This window comes from Dermacentor variabilis, chromosome 9 (assembly GCF_050947875.1).
Source record: "Dermacentor variabilis isolate Ectoservices chromosome 9, ASM5094787v1, whole genome shotgun sequence".
Classification (NCBI taxonomy): Eukaryota; Metazoa; Arthropoda; class Arachnida; order Ixodida; family Ixodidae; genus Dermacentor; species Dermacentor variabilis.
Window position 1 is genome coordinate 76133312 of NC_134576.1, and position 17700 is coordinate 76151011.

General features: G+C 44.2%; 1 protein-coding gene across 1 annotated transcript in view; it reads left to right on the forward strand.

Annotated features, from left to right (window-relative positions):
• Rok (Rho associated coiled-coil containing protein kinase) overlaps nucleotides 1-14962 on the forward strand; it is a 71338-nt gene extending 56376 nt beyond the window's left edge. Inside the window, exon 21 of the mRNA XM_075668488.1 lies at nucleotides 4580-14962. Within this exon, the coding sequence (XP_075524603.1) occupies nucleotides 4580-5017 (438 nt within the window). The 3' untranslated portion in view covers nucleotides 5018-14962. The remainder of the gene's footprint in view (nucleotides 1-4579) is intronic.
• The last annotated feature ends 2738 nt before the right edge of the window (nucleotides 14963-17700 follow it).

Here is a 17700-nt window from a genome sequence, read left to right on the forward strand (position 1 = left end):
GGCACACACTTATATTTAACATGACTACACGTCCTGTTGCCAAATAAGCGCCGTGAAGCTTGTCTCACATAGTGCACTTGTGAAATTGTTAATGGAAACGCATACTATCGGCAGGGAGGTTGCCGATGCAAGTGGGAGCTGGCGTTGCACCACCGATGCAATTCCGCTGCGTAGGTTGACGAACTGCACTTCGCACTAGTGTTTGTTCAATTTCAAGTTCTCTTCGTGTCTTGCTTGGAAATGTACAAACTAGAGTCTTGCCAACAACTGATTTTCATTTTTTTGATGTCACCAAACAGAGAAGCCACGCCGTAGATTTAAAGACGGAGCAGTGGGGGCCAGGGTAGACGGTTGCTGGTGGCTGGGCCAGGTTTAATTCTTTCCAGTGCAAATATTGCACTCCTGCGCTGCAAAACAGACTAACAAACAAAATTTAATGGTTACAAAATGCACGCAGAGAAAGGCACTCAGCTGTGAAACAAATAATGCACCCTGCGTGGTAAGTCTGCTTAGACAGCAGTAGCCTTTATTGACTTCACAAACACAATGCAAATTTTTCAGCAAAAATCAAACACCAATAGCATATGCAGCAGCTAACAGCAATTCTCACGCTTAGCTACCTCTTTTCTAAAACATTTTCCAAGTAACTTCTATGTCGAAGATGTCCTCAAGCAAAAGCAGTCAAGCTGTTAAAAAAAGAAATTGCCTTTAATCATTTGGTTAAATCGAAACGTGATTTAACCCTACTAACAAACAATGCAAGGCGAAAACCTCGTGCTAAAAAAAAATCAACAACAGTTCTGCATGAAGCAACTAGCACCGGTTCAATATTCGCAATGTCACACATGAAATAGATCTAGAAACACAAAATGGGTGACAGCTTGTGCGACAATTTAACGGGCAACATGAAACCAACAAAATCAGTCCTTGCAAGCCGTAGCAGGTTTAGCACACAACACGATGCACTCGTATAGTTATGTGCCCTAGCTAGAGAAACACGGTGAACAAGTGTCAAATGGTGCAAGCATCATGCACCAATTGGCCCAAGAGCTTGCGCTAATGAACCTGTGTGAAATGCCTTTAAACCCGCATGCTGCATGGCGGACAAACCAAACCAAAACATGGGTACGTCGTGATTAACTTTGTCAGTTACCTGTGTATAAACATCATCGAATGCAACAAACAGCGAGATGACAAAGGAAGCGTGGGAACACGAAAATTCCTGCGGACAGCAGCAAGGACCGACGCTGCAAAAAGACTTCGTCAGCAACATGATGTATTTAAGTGTCGCCCAAATGTAACACACGGGTTTTTCGTTAAATTAGCGAGCCATTCATGAAAAGCGGCAACTACCTGGCTTACGGTGCAGTCCGGACAACTCGGACGATGCCCCAGCCGCTTTCTCTATTAAAGTGGTGTTGCGGTGTTATGCTACGCACTTTTTTGGCACCGCACCGCCGTCGAGCTGCCAGTAGAGTTTCAACGCGGTACACGGAACGAGTGTTTGCAACAGCACGCGTCTGGGCACTTTTTTTTTTTTTTTTTTTTTTTTTTTTTCCGGGGGATTTTCTGGCACGCGGCCACGCGCGCGACCCTTCCAAAACGTTTTGTGACTAATCTGCTAGGCCAGGGCACATGCGCCGTCGCGGCATGAAAGAGGCGGATTGCACTGCGCAAGCAATTTTCAGCCCAATTTTCTTGAAAAACAAAAGATACACATTAAAATTGGGTGAATAGCGTAATCAGACATTGTGAACTACAGTTAATGCTTAAAAAATCTTCCTGGTGCTAACTGAAAATAGGTGTTTCCAATGAGAGATGTCGTGTGTTCAACGCATTCACTGTTCCCCATGTTTCACTGAGACAAGCGCTGCCAGTAAAGGGGTCGTTATTAGGGTCATCATAGGGGTCAGGCACGTGCATGTGGGCCAGTCAAGTTCTAATTATACGACGAGGGCCAATTTTAGGATTGAAATAACAAAAGTTTGGGCCCACATAAACGAATAGGTGCTGACTGAGACTTCGGTCGGGATCACATTAATTGACTTAAAAATTGAATCAACTGGAGTTAAGTTTTCTGTAATGCTAATCAGCGTCATGTTCCTAACGTGGTCTCCGCACATCCCTTTGAGTGATCTCAAGGACAATATTTAAAATGAACCACAGACAACAGCTTGAGAAATGCCCTTCTAGGATAATGGAGGGCTCTGGGACCATGTTCTATACAGTAAAATCTCATTGATATAATCCCGTTATGTATGATTTCCCAGTGCCAATGTTCGCAATAGAGAACACAAAGAATGACCTTACATTGGCTGGGTTATGCACTTCTTTTTTACTGGGTCATACGTTCCCAGAAAATGCAATCTTTCAGCACAAACATAACCTAACTGCGATCATATGATAAGCTTTCCGGCTGCTAGATCCCTTGTAAACAAGAAAAGGTGCGAGGCGCATGCAATTGAGATCCATAGCTGCCCGCCGAGCAGTTTGCTTCTAATACTTGCCTGCCTGTCTCACACAAAAACACCGGCACACACTCAGTTTCCTATTCTAGTACCAGCTAATCTTCTCCTGGGTCATCGCACATGGCATTGACAAATATCATCGCCAACCCTATTGCGATAAGCATCTTCTATCTGTTTCACAGCGCATGGGACGTAGTGCCATTGGAAGCATACTGCACACTTATAATGGGCCATAATACAAACGTGCCACCATTCTCCGCTGCCGGGGATGACAGTGAGTGCCATGTTTCGCTGTGGCTGCATCGTAGGCCGCGGTCACCCACGAACTCAATTTCATTTCTGCTTCCCGTCGCCGTCTTAAAACGCTGCGCAGTAGGAAGATGATAACGATCGGCTCAGATCGCTCAGGCCCTAAAAGCTCAGTGCACATCGGCGCATCTTGTGCTGCAATGATTCATGCCATGTGGGTTTGTCAAAAATTCCTGCCAAAATGCCCAGCTCGAAGAAGCTGTTACCCCGGCTAAATGGGAGGAGTGCAAACATAAGCTTGCCGAAGCTGCAAAAATGACGGTGCACATCTCAGGCCGCTCATGCAACACCACCTCTGCAAGCATCGGTGTCTCGTGCTGCAACTATTTGTGCACCACTTCGTATTACATAGATGTAAACTACGGTTAAGCCTGCCAAATGTTTTAGTGGCTTTGGATTGTACATTTCCTCGGTTAGTACAGTTTTCCTCTTCTTTTTCTTTTTTTTTTTTTTCTCAAAATGTATGAACAAGGCTCTACTGTAAATCTCACTTGTCTTGACTTGTTTGGGGGTCTGAGCCTATCAAGCAGTGTGCCTTTGCGCGTGTTTCATGAAACACTCATTTGCATTAGGCCAGGGGTTCTCAAACTTTCTGGCCTTGGGGAACCCCACCAGCTTTTCCACAGTGATGTGAAACCCCTCCCCTGTCCCTCTTTTCACCACTGTGCATATACATAGACAACATAAGGACCGCCACAGCGTCTGCTTGTGGCCTCTGTTATTTATGGTGCATCGCGTTATCTTTAATCTTGAAGGCCATTTTTCTTGATGGTATTGCGAGAACACATAGGCAAGCAATTATTTTTTTCCCTATGCACCTTAACCAGCACGCGCCAACCATGTGGCCAGTGATATAGGCACCGCATGCCATAAACAGCATCTTCAAGCCAACAAAGCATTGGATACACAGAAGTTGATTTTTGTCAAACACATGTGACACATCACTCATGCAGCCAAATGGCCTTTGACTCATCGATTGGGACGCTAAGCCTAAATGCCTGTGTCACTTGGCCTGCAGTTTGTTGTGCATTTACATTTTTCGGTGTAGTTTGGTAGCAAACCTGCCTCTGTCGCAACTGTACCGTGCCAACACCAATGTGCCTCAGCCGTAAATAACACATGAACGTGCCCTGCAAGTCTTTTGCAATATACCATTTAAATGGCCAATATCATCATCCATCAGAAACAACCCAGGCAGACAAGGGGCTATCAGTTTGCAGAACATCCGAGTTGATTCCTACTCAAATATTATAAACTGTGCTCGCATGCATGAATTAAAATCGCACAGTGGGTCCTCTTCGTGGGCCTTCAGTCTTGCATGCTGCTCACGCGCGTGGCTCTTGCTGTCCACAGACTTAACTACGCACGAAGGCTTCGGTAAATGTGACCAAAGCCATGGGACTGAATGGAAATTTTTTTCTCTAGATTGACAAATTGTGAAAGTGAATGGGGAAAAGCAGGCTGGGGTCAGTTTAATTCCGACTGCTCGGAATTCCGACGATTAATTCCGACTGCTCGAACCCTAAGGTGGCGTTCACAGAACCCAACCAATTTGAGAACCCCCGCCTTACGTACTTCCGGAAATAGCAGACACAAACTTGGCAGTTGCTATTGACCCTGCATGCAAAATTGCCTGATCAAGGGTTTGAGTGCTACACAAGCACAGGGTCCATTCTTTAAACGTGCCAAGGTCCTCACGTCTGCTACTTCTAGAATTTTCTTTCGAGACACGTTGTCTTGATCTGTAAGAATTGCGCATTTGTGAGCCGCCTGCTGAAGCAGAGCCTTCCCCATGTATGCAGCTGAGCACGCTGGAGCACAAGGGCCACGACCTGGTCCCGATCTCGTTCCACATGCCAACCACCTGCGAGTTGTGCCCCAAGCCACTGTGGCACATGTTCAAGCCGCCACCAGCCCTCGAGTGCCGCCGCTGCCGCCTGAAGCTGCACCGGGACCACGTCGACATGCTGGCCCCTTGCAAGGTGGACCCCACCTCAGCCAAGGAGCTGCTGCTCCTGGCGCCTACGACGGACGACCAGCGCCGGTGGGTCGCCCAGCTGCGCATCCGTGTCGATGCCTGCGGCTATGCGGCGTCCTCCGCCGCGGCCGCGGCTGGATCTCCCGGGGCCATCCGCCTACGCAAGTTTCCCTCGACAGCATCGTCGAGCTCCAACACGTCGGCGTCGTCGGTGTCTGGGCCCGGTGGCAAGGCGGCTACGCTGCCGAGCCGCAAGTGCTAGTCTCATCTTCTTCCTCCGCGGACTCTTCAAGCATTCTCATGCAACCCCAGGGGCAAGGTTGGTGCCAGTACCACTTTACCGCCTGCGCTGGATGCAGCCTGGGTTAGCACTTTCCGTCGTTGATGTGGCGGGGCCTTCCAGACACACGCGCTCGTGCGCGGATGGATGATGCATGCTTTTGGGCAACTCGCTAAGTTTGTACTAGGGCTTTTGTCTTCCCTTGTTTCTTACACGATGAGTGCCGCCGTTGCTGTCACGCTGCTCACCCTGAGCATGTGGCAGTCGGGCAGGAGTCCACAGCCTAGAACTTGAAGACACCACAAGGCATTAGGCAAGAGCACTCAACGCAGACAGCACGTAGAGGTTCCAAAATCAGCTCCTCGGGACAGTCGGCCGATCTGCTCAAAAAGAATGAATTCTTGTCTGCATTGAAAGTTGAATCTTAACATGTTGCCACTCTAGTAGCCGACAAGCCTCATCATCATGGTGCAGTGAAGTCAACGCCACCTGCTTTTAGCTCCGTTGTTTCGTTAGAATCATTTCTGCTGTCACTCCGTGCTTGTAATGGTAACTTTGACGTCAGCAGTCTCACATCCAACTTTGGCTGCCCAGACTGTTTAAAAATCTTATGCCCATTGTGCTGTACTGGCCAGAGATGTCCTTCTGTCGGTTTGTCTGTACATCATAAGATGCAACGATGCATTTCCCATTATGCATAGACATCTTTTGTTGTGAACATGCCTGCTTTGAGTTACCTCTGGTAGGATGCTGCAGCTTTTCCTATTAGCACTTCTGCTTTTGGCATGTTCACTGAAGGCTTCTCATATCTGAAATTGTGCACAGTGTGCCATGGCAACCACAAGGCCATGAATCTTGTATGTTGCCACTTACTCATTGACTACAGCACGCATTGTGAAACTTTTATGAGGGGTGACATTGCATTTTAACCAGCCATACAAAGAAACAGACCATCGGAAAGCTTGCAGAAGAGATTTGAAGATGAGCCCATTTCTTCGGGATGCGACTCGGTGTAAACGCAAGTGCCTAAGTGTGGATGTCAGAGCTGAGCAGCCAAGTGGCCCGCATTTGCAGCAAGGAACAGGAATGTGCGGCAGAAGGGTTTCAAAACCCCGATTGGTGCCACATAGGTGTTTGTATGCGTCGAGAGACAAAAACTGTGCACGTAAACACACTTGTTTGCTTGCATAAGTTAGCATATGTTTTGTACGCTTCTGTCTCATTTCTTCGTGCTTCATTCTATCAAGTGTCTGCTGCGGTGGCTTATGCAATCTGCCAATAGCACTACAGCAGCTAGCAATGTTGGCATTAGCGTAGCGAATGTAAGGTATAATCGCATAATATCTGTCGTATTGAGAAGTATGCAAGCGTACACTACTGGTTGTCCATTGTGCAAGTCACAACGGTGCTTGCAGTGTGAGTATAACACTGTTCGAGCTACATGAATAATTTGCAACGCAGGCTCCAAGCTGTTGTTTCTGCATCTAATTTTACCTTGGACTGTGTTTTAAGGAGTGCGGCAAGACCTAGAGGTAGGCAGCAGAGCATTTGCTGCTACACACTTGACAAAAGTGAAATCCACCTCAGTATTGGTTCTAATTTTGTCATAGTTGCAACATGGTAATTATGAAAGTTTTGGGGTCCACTGGTTGAATTATTCGTAACGTGTGCACACATGTTTGCCCCTTCAAATTTTTTTTTTCAGTTTGTGAAGGGGGGATGATCACAATCGCGTTTGCTAGTGTGTCACTAGTGTCCAATAGTGTGTCGTGCCACGTAACAAGCCCCAGATGGCATTTGAGCCCATTATGCTTTGTGCAATCTTTCACTGTGGTTAACAGCTCGGGTTCTCTCAATCATCGTCAGCATTCACCTTGTTGTGACGTTATTTAGCAGGTCGAACTACATTGAAGTAGCGCTGCTGCACTTTTAAAATGTCTGCTCAAGATTGTTAAATTTTCCTCGTGCCATGGTGGCAACTAGTCGTCGTGGCATCAGATATTTATGACACTGACATTGCAGTCTTCATTTTGTTTGGTCAGACAGAGCTGTAGTGTGTTTTTCTTCCTATTCCTTTTACAAAAGGCGTGAGTAGTACTTGGCCAACATGATTCTTTTCTGCTTGGTTACGTTCCTGCATTAGTTGCAAGTGTGTGCGCTTGTGAGCTTTGTGTAACATTCCTTCATGTGGGAGGCCTCAAATTGTGCTTTTTATTTTGTACTTCAAGCACACTTGGCTAATTTTACAAATTTGTTGTAAACATACCCGATTTCTTTTTAAGCTTGTTTATGATTGTCATAATGACACCGATAATTTTACGACTTTTGGTTTGCATCCGGTTTAGGGCAGAAACTGATTTTTAAAAGATACAAATATCGTCTCTGATCGCGTTTTCAGAGTGGGATTTTTCAGACCTGCTTGACTATTCAGACTGACCTGCACCACTGCCACCCAAAACATAGAAACAGTGTGTAATGGCAAACGAAATTTGAGCCGACATCACATAATGAACGACGTGAATAAATTTTATGAGTATTTCATTTGCCTGTGGCAAAGATTATTCTAGTTCCAGTTATGGAGCAGTGTGTCCATTCACAGCGTCTTGTTGGGTTAAGATTTTTAAAATAAACAGTTAACAGCATGCATAATAAAACAGTTTTCAGTATTTTGCGCAATATTTTAGCATTTTCTGGCTTTGGCTGTTGTACTTTTCACATTTTATGGTTGGCATGTCTGTCCAAGCCAACGGGATAAACGAAATGGTCGGAGATAAGCTTTGAAAGTACATCCGTGTACTAATTATTAGGCTTATTAAAGGGTCTGATCAAAGGCATTGTATTTTCATCTGCATACATTGTTCGTTGTTAATGGTTGTCAGTCCCTTAAATATTTAATATCGGTGAGACACCAGCAGGGAGCTATCTATGCCTGAACAAAAATAACCCTTTTGTTTATGAGAAACTGAGTTTTTGAGAAACTGACGATTGTGGTAAACGTATGTGTTTGCCGACGTTAGTGTTTAGTATTGAATGTATAGCTGGCAGTAATTGTTTAATAATGAACATGGCCCTCAAATTGTGTGCAAAGTACGAAAACCATTGGCTACCTTTTGCCCATTCCTGTCCTCAAGAGTTTGCTGATTCATTGCAGCATTTTACTACTGTTTCTGTGGTGGTGTTATCTTTGTCTCTGCTCTTGTGGTAGTTGTGAGCGATGTTTGGAGGCATTATACTCTGTGCTCATAGTTAAGCTGAGAACGCCAGCCACTTATACAATTGATTGCAGCCTGATTGTTTTAGGATTACTGCATGGTGCTTTTGTCTCTTCTGCGAAGAGGGCTAGATTTTTCAAATGTGCTGTTTTCTGCAGATGCTCGTAGCATGGGTACCGTTCAGACGTAACTTTGTTGTGGTTTTGTTTCGATTGCGCCTGTAAATGCCCTGCTATATTGTGTACAGTGTCCTCATTGTGTTGAGGTTTGTAAAGTTGTGTTGTCATTGCCCAGCTACCACCACTGCAACAGCTTGCTCCTTCTGCGCATGTGTTTATTCCTGACCAGGAGGGGGGGGGGGAGGGCTGCTAAACACAAACACAGTTCGGCTTGTTGGGAAAGCTGTCAGAGATGCAAGGCAGCATTAGGGTCATGGTAGTTTCTGAAATTTCTGAAAAAAGTGTGTGTGCCATTACATGTTTTTACAGTCCACCTTTTTTGTTGTTGAGCCAATTCACTTCCTGGGTGATTTCACTGGCAGTGAATCGCAAGTAATTGAGATTCATCACTAGTGCATTGCCAGCAGCGGAAGCTTTCAGGGCCTGTGAGTGGCAGCCAGGCTACGTTGTTGCATCATCTAGCGTCGTACAACTGCTGTGAAGGCCCATGTTTAGAGGTGTGCAAACATTAGAAACTTTCAAATAACGAATCAAAGAGTCACTATTCGTAACTGTGAATATTTTTTAAATACTTTCGAATATTTGAAAACCTCAACTGTGCCCACTTAGATATAAAATTGGAGCAAGAGGACGGTAAATTTTCACCCCTGCAGGGATAGTATGGACATAAAATGTTAGAACTTGTGTGTGGTGTAGGCTACGCCTCTTAGGTAGCCATATGTTAAAGGCTATACAGCGATCATTTGCACTCTCTCATTGGTGAAAAAGCTGCTTGTTTGCTCTTAATTCTATATTTGTTTTTTAATGTGTGAGCATTCTTTGGCGAGTACCCCAGAAAAATCTGTCACGTGAAAAGTGTAATGCCTTGTGTCTGCACAAAAATTCGTAATTTGCGAAGTTAAGACATTCAGTCTTTATAATTTATAATAGTGTGAATGTAGATGATTGGTAGCATTATAAGCTATAAGGAACAATTGAAAAAAAACTGATCAGAGAGAATTTTGTTAACAAAACCGTGACACCTTACCCATAGGATACATGGGGCTCGGTAGTAAATGCGTAGGGTAGCCTATGGTAGGGGTGGGCCAACTAATATTTGGGGGTGGGCCAACTTGAAATTTGGGTGCGAGCCAATTGTTTTTTTTGGGGAGGGGGGCGGCCCAACTTGCAATTTGGGGGTAGGCCAGCTTGAATTTTTGGGATGGGCCAACTTGAATTTTGGTGATGGGCCAACTTACATTTGGGAGTGGACCAACTAAAAGTTGGGGTTGGACAAATGAAATTTGGCAGTGGGCCAACTTGAAATTTGTGGGTGGCTCAACTTAAGCTTGGGAGTAGGCCAAGTGAAATTTGTGTGAGAACTTGAAATTTGGAGGTGGGCCAACTGAAATTTGCTTGGGGAACAAAATTAAAAATGTAACAGCCAATCCAAGGAATGCTTACCTATTTGTAGACAATTCTCAGAATTTCTGTATTGTTTTTTTAATAAACAACACTTCATACGTACTATGCAATGACAGAAGCTTGCTAACATTAAGAATACTAGGATGTGAAGATTTCATAATTATTGTGATAATAGCTGTTCATTATTCAAAAACTATTCAATATTCGATTTGATGCGTGCAGTGTTCGATTTGTGTTCGATTCGGTCTCAAAAATTGCTATTCACACATCCCTACCCATGTTCACTCGTTTGTTTCTCACACGCATGTTTTATTCAAATGGCCCTGTCAAACATTCCTCTGTTGCATGGGAGACGGGATAAGTGCCGCTTTCCAAGGCGACAGTGCAATCATGCATCCAGACTCAATTTAGCTCAGTTTCAGTTGTCCACTAGCATACGGGAAAGGTCAAAGAGCCTATTGGCAGGAACTGAAAATGTTTCTTTCGCAGTGATTTAGCGCGTCAGAGGGCAATGTTAGGTGGTTTCCAAAACTGTGAACAATTTCATGAAATTGCAAAAAAAAAAAAGTCATGTGCTGCCATTGCATGCCAAAAGTTTCGTGACCGAAAAGGATGAAGGAAGAGGACAACACAATCACAATCTTGTAATTAAAGTAAAAAGACAGCATTTTAATGCACACAGCTGCCTAAGCCTTATACTAACAGGAAAAGCTGAACCATAGCACTTCACTTTGCACTGGTAAACGGTGTGTAGAGTGATCTACTATGGTTTGGTTTCAGCCTTTGCATAGTTAGTACCATCTGAATCTAAATGTCTGTTTCTTTCTTTCTTCTTTTTTTTTTAAATAGAATTTTACAGTAGAATATCGTTACTGGAAATTGCGTGAACGGAATTGCCACTTAAATGGAACAACAGCCTCTAAATTGGTTGGTTTTCTATTTGGATGACGCAAGAACACTTGTTCATTGGAACCAGATTTTGTGCGATTGTCTCTAAATGTAACAACAAGAGCAAGCTATAAGGAATTTTTCAGAAAGAAGCAGGATCTGAAATATATTTTTTGTAACGCCTGTCTTCCATCCAGAAATCCATCCTTAAAAAAGCAGTGAAAAAGACACAACCAGGCAAAAATGTGGTAGATTTTTGCATCACATGTACTTGGACAGCTTCGCGACTCCGCCAACCGCCTCTCAATAGAAAACCGATATAAAGGCAACAGAAATTTCGGGTGCCTTACAACACGCCAGCCTTTAATTTAGATTCGCTTTGCATCATTGCGTGTTATGCAGCTAGCAATCGAGCTAGTAGTGAGAGCCATGCTTTTGTTTTGATAAATCACCTGCGCTTTCTTGAAACCGAAGCCAGCAAAGCTTGGTCAATCCACTGGTCAATCCAATCGGCTCGACCATCGACAAAGGCCGCGCCACAGTACAAACCAGCTGTTACATTCTCTTCTGTATGCCTAACATATCTAACAGATGATATATAATTCTGCACCTCTGCACATCTTTTTCTGTAAACGGGACTCCTGTTAATTGAACAAATTTCTCCGCTCCTTTGAGGTTCCATTCGATGAGATTCTACTCTATATGTGAGGAAGCTCTTGTGTCTTCTTCCTTCATCCACATCTACCATGCCGGCCTAAACTTGTATACAATGGATCCCTGCCAAATAGTCAGAAATGTCAATACTAACACACCAAGTGGTTATTGACTCTACATCGCGGTCTCCTAGAGCCTGCAACTTGTTAAGATCTGTTTCCGTGACTTCTTTTCCGTTTCTGTGTTTCCTTTAAGACCATTCAGTGGCTCTTGTTTCAAGTGACAGGAAAGCATCAAATAAGGTAATGAGCACATGTGTTCAACGAAGCAATTCTTTATGCTTCAGCTAGGGCTTTCATTCACAGGTAAGGGTCGCAGCAACACTGCTTGGTTGGCACTTACCCTGTGAGCTTTTGCTTCTGGCATCGCTGAATATCAGCAGTTAAGTTGCAGGTGCATATATAACCATGTACAGTCAAACCTCAGTATAGCGAAGTCATACTTGCAGTGAAAAACATTGTTTAGTCGTGAGTTTCGTTAGGCTGAGGTTTTAAAGTTTCAGCTGCAAAAGTAACTTCGTAAGTTCCCAAAACATTCCTGGTGAACAGTATCTTGTCAGTAAGCACTTATAAACAAATTATCGCAAGAAGGTTTGGACATTATGCCACGATTATTAGTGCTGGTGTGTGGGGTGCAGATTGCATCGAGAGCAGTGCATTGGCATGTCTCAAGGTGGCCGAGATTTCATGTGGCACATCGCTCAGTGCCGTAAATCTTTGGTGCCATGGTTCACCTCACTTAGTGTCTGCAGCCATCATCAGATGGCGCTCATGGATTAAAAATAAAGTGTGAAAAGGTACAAATATTAGTCCTGTGAGGGAAAAAATGTTGGTTTCGCCCGAAAGGCCAAGCATTAGTAGTGATAGCAAGGAGACAATTACACTGAAATTTCGTAGTTTTAGCAGTCGTATAAATAGCAATAAACATCTGCTTATTAGTGCAGAGGATGAGTTCTGCTTTGGCTTACATTTTATAGTTCTTTGCTAAATTTACTAGCCATAGGGGCTCCACGTACACACTTGAAATGACTGAGAACTTCGATAAATTGAAACCGTGTTGCTAAATCACTTTGTTACATCATAAAAAATATACATGGTTCCTAATGGAACTAAGATGGGGAAATTAAAATAGTTTATTACATTGTGAATTTTGTTAAATCGATGTTCGTCATATCGAGGTTTGACTGTGGCTTGTATGCACAGAAGATTCGGAGGTTGATTGAAACCAAGTGTAGATTGTCAACTAGTTGTTTATGAGGAACTGATTGTTCTTGCTTGGTAGTTAGTGAAAAGCGCTCTTAACCAGTCGCAGCAACTTCGGAGTGGCTCTGCTCATGAGTGCTTTGAAATCGCACTAACTGCTGTGAAAATGTTACCGCAGCAGAAATGTGAGACAGATGCAAGCAAGAGCGCTTGACTGAAATGTCTATTGCGCCTACAGGCTTGTACCTACGGCGTACGCTAGTACAAAGGCAGAGTTTACTGTTGTTAAACCCTTTGCTATTTGCTACTAAACACGAGCGAATGCGACTGATCGGCACTGACTGTGGCAGGCATTGCTTACAAAACTTTTCGCCATTTCTTTGCAGCGACCCTGCTGTGCAGTCAGTGTTGGTGAACTTGCTCACAAATATCAAGCCACACAGGAACTTTTATTACACTACAAGTACACAACTGGACTGTTAGAATGTTGCTCACGAGTCGTAAAATAGAAACGTGTTTAAACTTTTTGAAACAAAAGCGAGGCGGGGGAGAGAATGTCAGAGTTAGTATGACGCTTTGCATCATGCGCAGTTTATTTTCTTGGTTACATTGTGTCTTCCCACCTGACGTGACAAAACGTACCCAGTTCATTCTGCATTTGAGGTGTCGTCTGTTGACACGCTACCCCAAGATGTACATGACTCGTGCCATTGTTTCCACTTCAAGAGAGTGGGGAAACAGGCTCCGCCTTCCTTGTGCGAGTGCTTGTTGCGTACTTCATGGCCAATCGTGGCTCTGTCTGCTCAATCGTGCGACCATTGTGCATGACTGTTGCAGTGTGTGACCTTGCTCAAAAGCCTTCCGGGCAACTTTTGCTGTGTGCCTTGTTTTTCCCAGAGAACAGTTGTATTGGTGAATTGTATGTAGTACCCCGTTAAAAATTTTTCACCTTTCGAGGTGTACTTCTGTCACATGATAATAATCATCATATGCGGGGTGCGATGCAAGTCTAAGCATTCTACACGGGGTGCAAAACATAAGATGATGACAGTTATTGACAGTTTATAATTGTTACACATTCATGGCTGATTCAAATCAAAATGATTACTGTGCGGCAGCAGTACACCACGAGAGGCGTAAAAATTTTTGGCACAATATTGTAAGCCCACCTTGAATTCTTGAATGGCTGGCCTTGTTAAATAAAGAAAAAGAGTTGAACTTTTTGCTTAACACTTTACCAGTGAGTGTTCTTTTTAGATGGTATATGTTGAAATGGTTCTTGTATCCGATGTGTACCGACGTTCAAATCATTACAAGCTCGCGGTGTGTGGTGCTACTGGATTCAAGAACATTGTCCAAAATGTTCCATGAAGTTGTAGACACAGCTTCTACAGAGCCACACAGAAAAGCGCATGCATCACGTTTGTTTGTATCATGCAGAATATTCAAAGCTCACTCTATGGTGAAACCTCTTGCTAAGTTAAAAGGAGGTTTGTTTTGTGTACATAGCTGCAGTGCATTCGAGCTTATGGTTGTTTATATTGTAATGTTTGTTGTTTCATAGCCCTGCATTCTTCCTGAGACCTAAAATATGTTACGGATGTGAGGATAAAGAAAAACCTAATGCCCAATGTTGCCTTTACTAAGACATTTTTCATGTGAAACTTGCGAAAGCATGTAAAGAACCTGTAGATTTTTTTTCTGAAACTTTGTTCAAGTTGGTTGTTGTGTCACATGTGCCTGCACTGTCCAGCAATGGTCATGCAGCAAGTGCTCTCGTTCAGCTGAGGAACAAAATGTTTTTGATACTGAATATTTTGATGGGTCTTTTGCTCTGCTGAACCCGCCAGAAGGGATAGGACCATATTTTGTCATGATTCATTCCGCTCTTCATTTCTTATTGTCCGACGTGCCCAGTCACCAATGCCAATGACACGGCATTGTGGCATCTGAGCCCATGATGAAAGGCGAAAGGACGAAAAATGAAATGAATCGCTACAAAATACGGACCCTAGTTTCCTGCCCATGTCAAGGCCCAGTTGACCTTGGGCTTAAACTCGGTGGGTTTCTTCATCTTTGCAGATTTCGGTGCAGTATCTGTCGCGTTGCTTGTTTCGATCCTCTTTACGAGTCCTTTGTGCCGAAATATGCTAGTTCGCCAGCATGTGCTTCAATTGTTGTTTTCTTCTTTTTTTTTTTTTAGAACGTCAGTGCTGTACCTTCTTTCTCTTGACATGCCAAACTGAAAACTTTCATTCCTCCTGGCTGGTACCATGTTGTTTAGGTGCGTATGAACGTTTAAATAAAACCTTTTTTGGGTCTACGAGGCTGGCTTTGCATAACCTCCTTGACTGCGACACCCTCAGCAAGGTCACTTGACCTCCAACACACGGCGAGTAGGCCGCGTACACACCACCGTACCCTGGACATCACAGCGATGGCACGTACGTGCCTTTAATGTTCGTATAATTCCTATCACAATAAAAATTACGCAGATCCCACCGTGGCAATCGATGTTATGCAATGCATTTCGCAGGTAGCTGGTGATCCAGCATCTTTTGGTTTTCCGTGAAGCCTTACCAAATGGACCAACTTGATTGGGTAAAGCAAACATGACAGCAGCAAGACGATGATACTATGACTGCGACAGCGTGACGACTTATTATGTACTACGGCAAAGAAACATTATGTAACCTGTTCCGTAATGGCTGGGGCTGATCCCAAGGCATGCAATCTCGCTCAGCATCTACATAAAGCGTTAGCTGCTATGAAGAAAAGACTGGGCGATGTGAGCCGACCCCCTAGGTGGGTTCAGTCTTGTGCAGCTAGCGTCTCAAAGCCCTTGATGTCTCGAGGGAAGAATGGAAGACACTAGCATGCTCATTACACCCGTGAACGAGAGCAGTATGTGGCCGAATGGAAATTGAGCATGCATGCATGTGCTCTCGCTCGTGCTATATGCAACATATGTGACGCATGCGCCGCATAGGCTTGAAAGCTACATGCATGTGATTGAAGCCTAATGGTTGTTACAGCGTAAGCTGTTGTGGTTGGAGGTCAAGGTTTGAACGTACCATTGTACACTTTTTTTTTTTCTAGAGATCCAGAAAGATGTGAGGTGGGAACCTACTTACCTGCATGCCTGCCTCACCTTTTGAAGGCCTGGAATGAGTCGAACAATGTTTCGCACTACAAAGAAGGGCACAGTTTCACCCGAAGGACAAAGCATTGAGAGCAATAGCAAGGCACAATATTACACCAAATAGTAAGGCACACAGCTTTATATGCAGCAGCATAAATTGTAGTAAACATTCGCTTACTAGCTGAACACACGTCACGTGTACGTGTTTAGCTAGCAGTCGAATGTTTACTGCAATTTAGACTGACCGCATAAAACTATAAAGCTACGTTTCCAAAGACAAACAGCTACATTTCAAGCACTCTTAGACAGACCGCTTGCGTGATGAGTGTCGGCAGAGGAAAGCGTGCATACTCTCCATTTCAGCTGCACCACACCTCCAAAGTGAGCACATCGTGTGAACTCCCAACACTGGGCGCCTGTCAAAAAACACTGGCCTTCTTTCGCAGCAGACCACGTACGACTTCCAACACTGCGCGCTGGCTGTGCATATGTATGTGTGCGGGATATCTGCACCCACCCAGTACTTAAAATGCGTCGCCAGGCCAGTGTTGTAGCTTGTAAATGTTGTCCTGCGAGTCCGCACCCTTGCACTGGGGAAAGAGCAGGGCGATCTTGAATGATGTGGGGCCAACATTGTCAGTGGAATTTCTTTTTTTAAATACACTTAGAGTGCAAAACAAACAGGGACGAAGAAAAGGAGCAACACAAGGACGTCCCTGTTTGAGCTCAAAGTGTTTTTCTTAAAATGAATCTGTTCCAACTAGGCAGACTCGCAGGAATTTCTTTGTTAAAAAAATAATAGTTTTATTTCAGTGGATGCATTAAACACAATTCAGCAATATTTTGCAGCAAAAAGTTTGTGTAAACAATGCTCCTTTTGGGAGTGAAAAGTGTTTTCCACAAATTGCATTTAAATGTTCAGTTGCAAAGCATCGAGTCTAAAATGCACCATAGGCATAATTTATATGTGTTCCTTACAGTCACTGTAGCTTTTCTCTTTGGCTTTTGAGTGGGACACCGATCTCCATGGGGCTCGCCCTCGTGAGCATAGGCATGTGACCGCGCTTGTTGACGTAGTGTCACACAACAGTTTCCTCAGGATGTGCGCTTTTACTGTGAATTTCTTTCACTTCAGCCACTTTGGGTCTGTCTGTCTAGCCCCAGTAAGTGTGCCTATGATAATATATCGGATGGTCATGGGCTTTGTATTGGGATGGCCAGTCGTGCACGTCCTTCACTCTTGTCCTCCTGCAGGATGCATTTTGCCACAGAATCGAGTAGGGCAAGAAGCGGTGCTGACATCAAGGCACCCTAGAATTTAAAGTTTGTAGTGCCCTCTCCCGACTGCATAAGGTGGCTTGCTGAGCAAGGGGAACACTCATTCACACTCGACACAAAAAATCCACTGTCGCACATAGATTTCTTTCCGGCAAAATCATCCACCATAGGCCGCTACCGCCATAGGAACATGACTTCCTTTTTTGACAGTGACACAGATGGGCAACTTACAGAGTTACCGCTTGCGTGCACCATTGGGATGTAAATAAACGTAAATGCACAAATCACACGGCTCATTTTCACCTATAGCGCACTTGCTTCCATTAAGAAATAAAAAAGATCCAGAAGCATATGTCTCTGTAATACAATTTGCGCCAAAGATCAAAATGTGAGAGTCGAAACGCGTCATGCAGTGAATGGTACGAACAATAGCCGCAAATGCGGCCTTCTTCCTGCTTTCTTGGAGAGCGCCCTGTTGCCTAAAGGTTATCACTATGTGGCTGAAGTCGCAAGGCACTGTAGTACTCGCAGTATTTCAGCACTGGAACGATTGCTGTGGGCCGTTTCCTCAAGTAAATAATTATTTGCCCTTTGACCACTCCATGAAACATGATCACTGCGATCTCTGCCGAATCTACGCCGACAC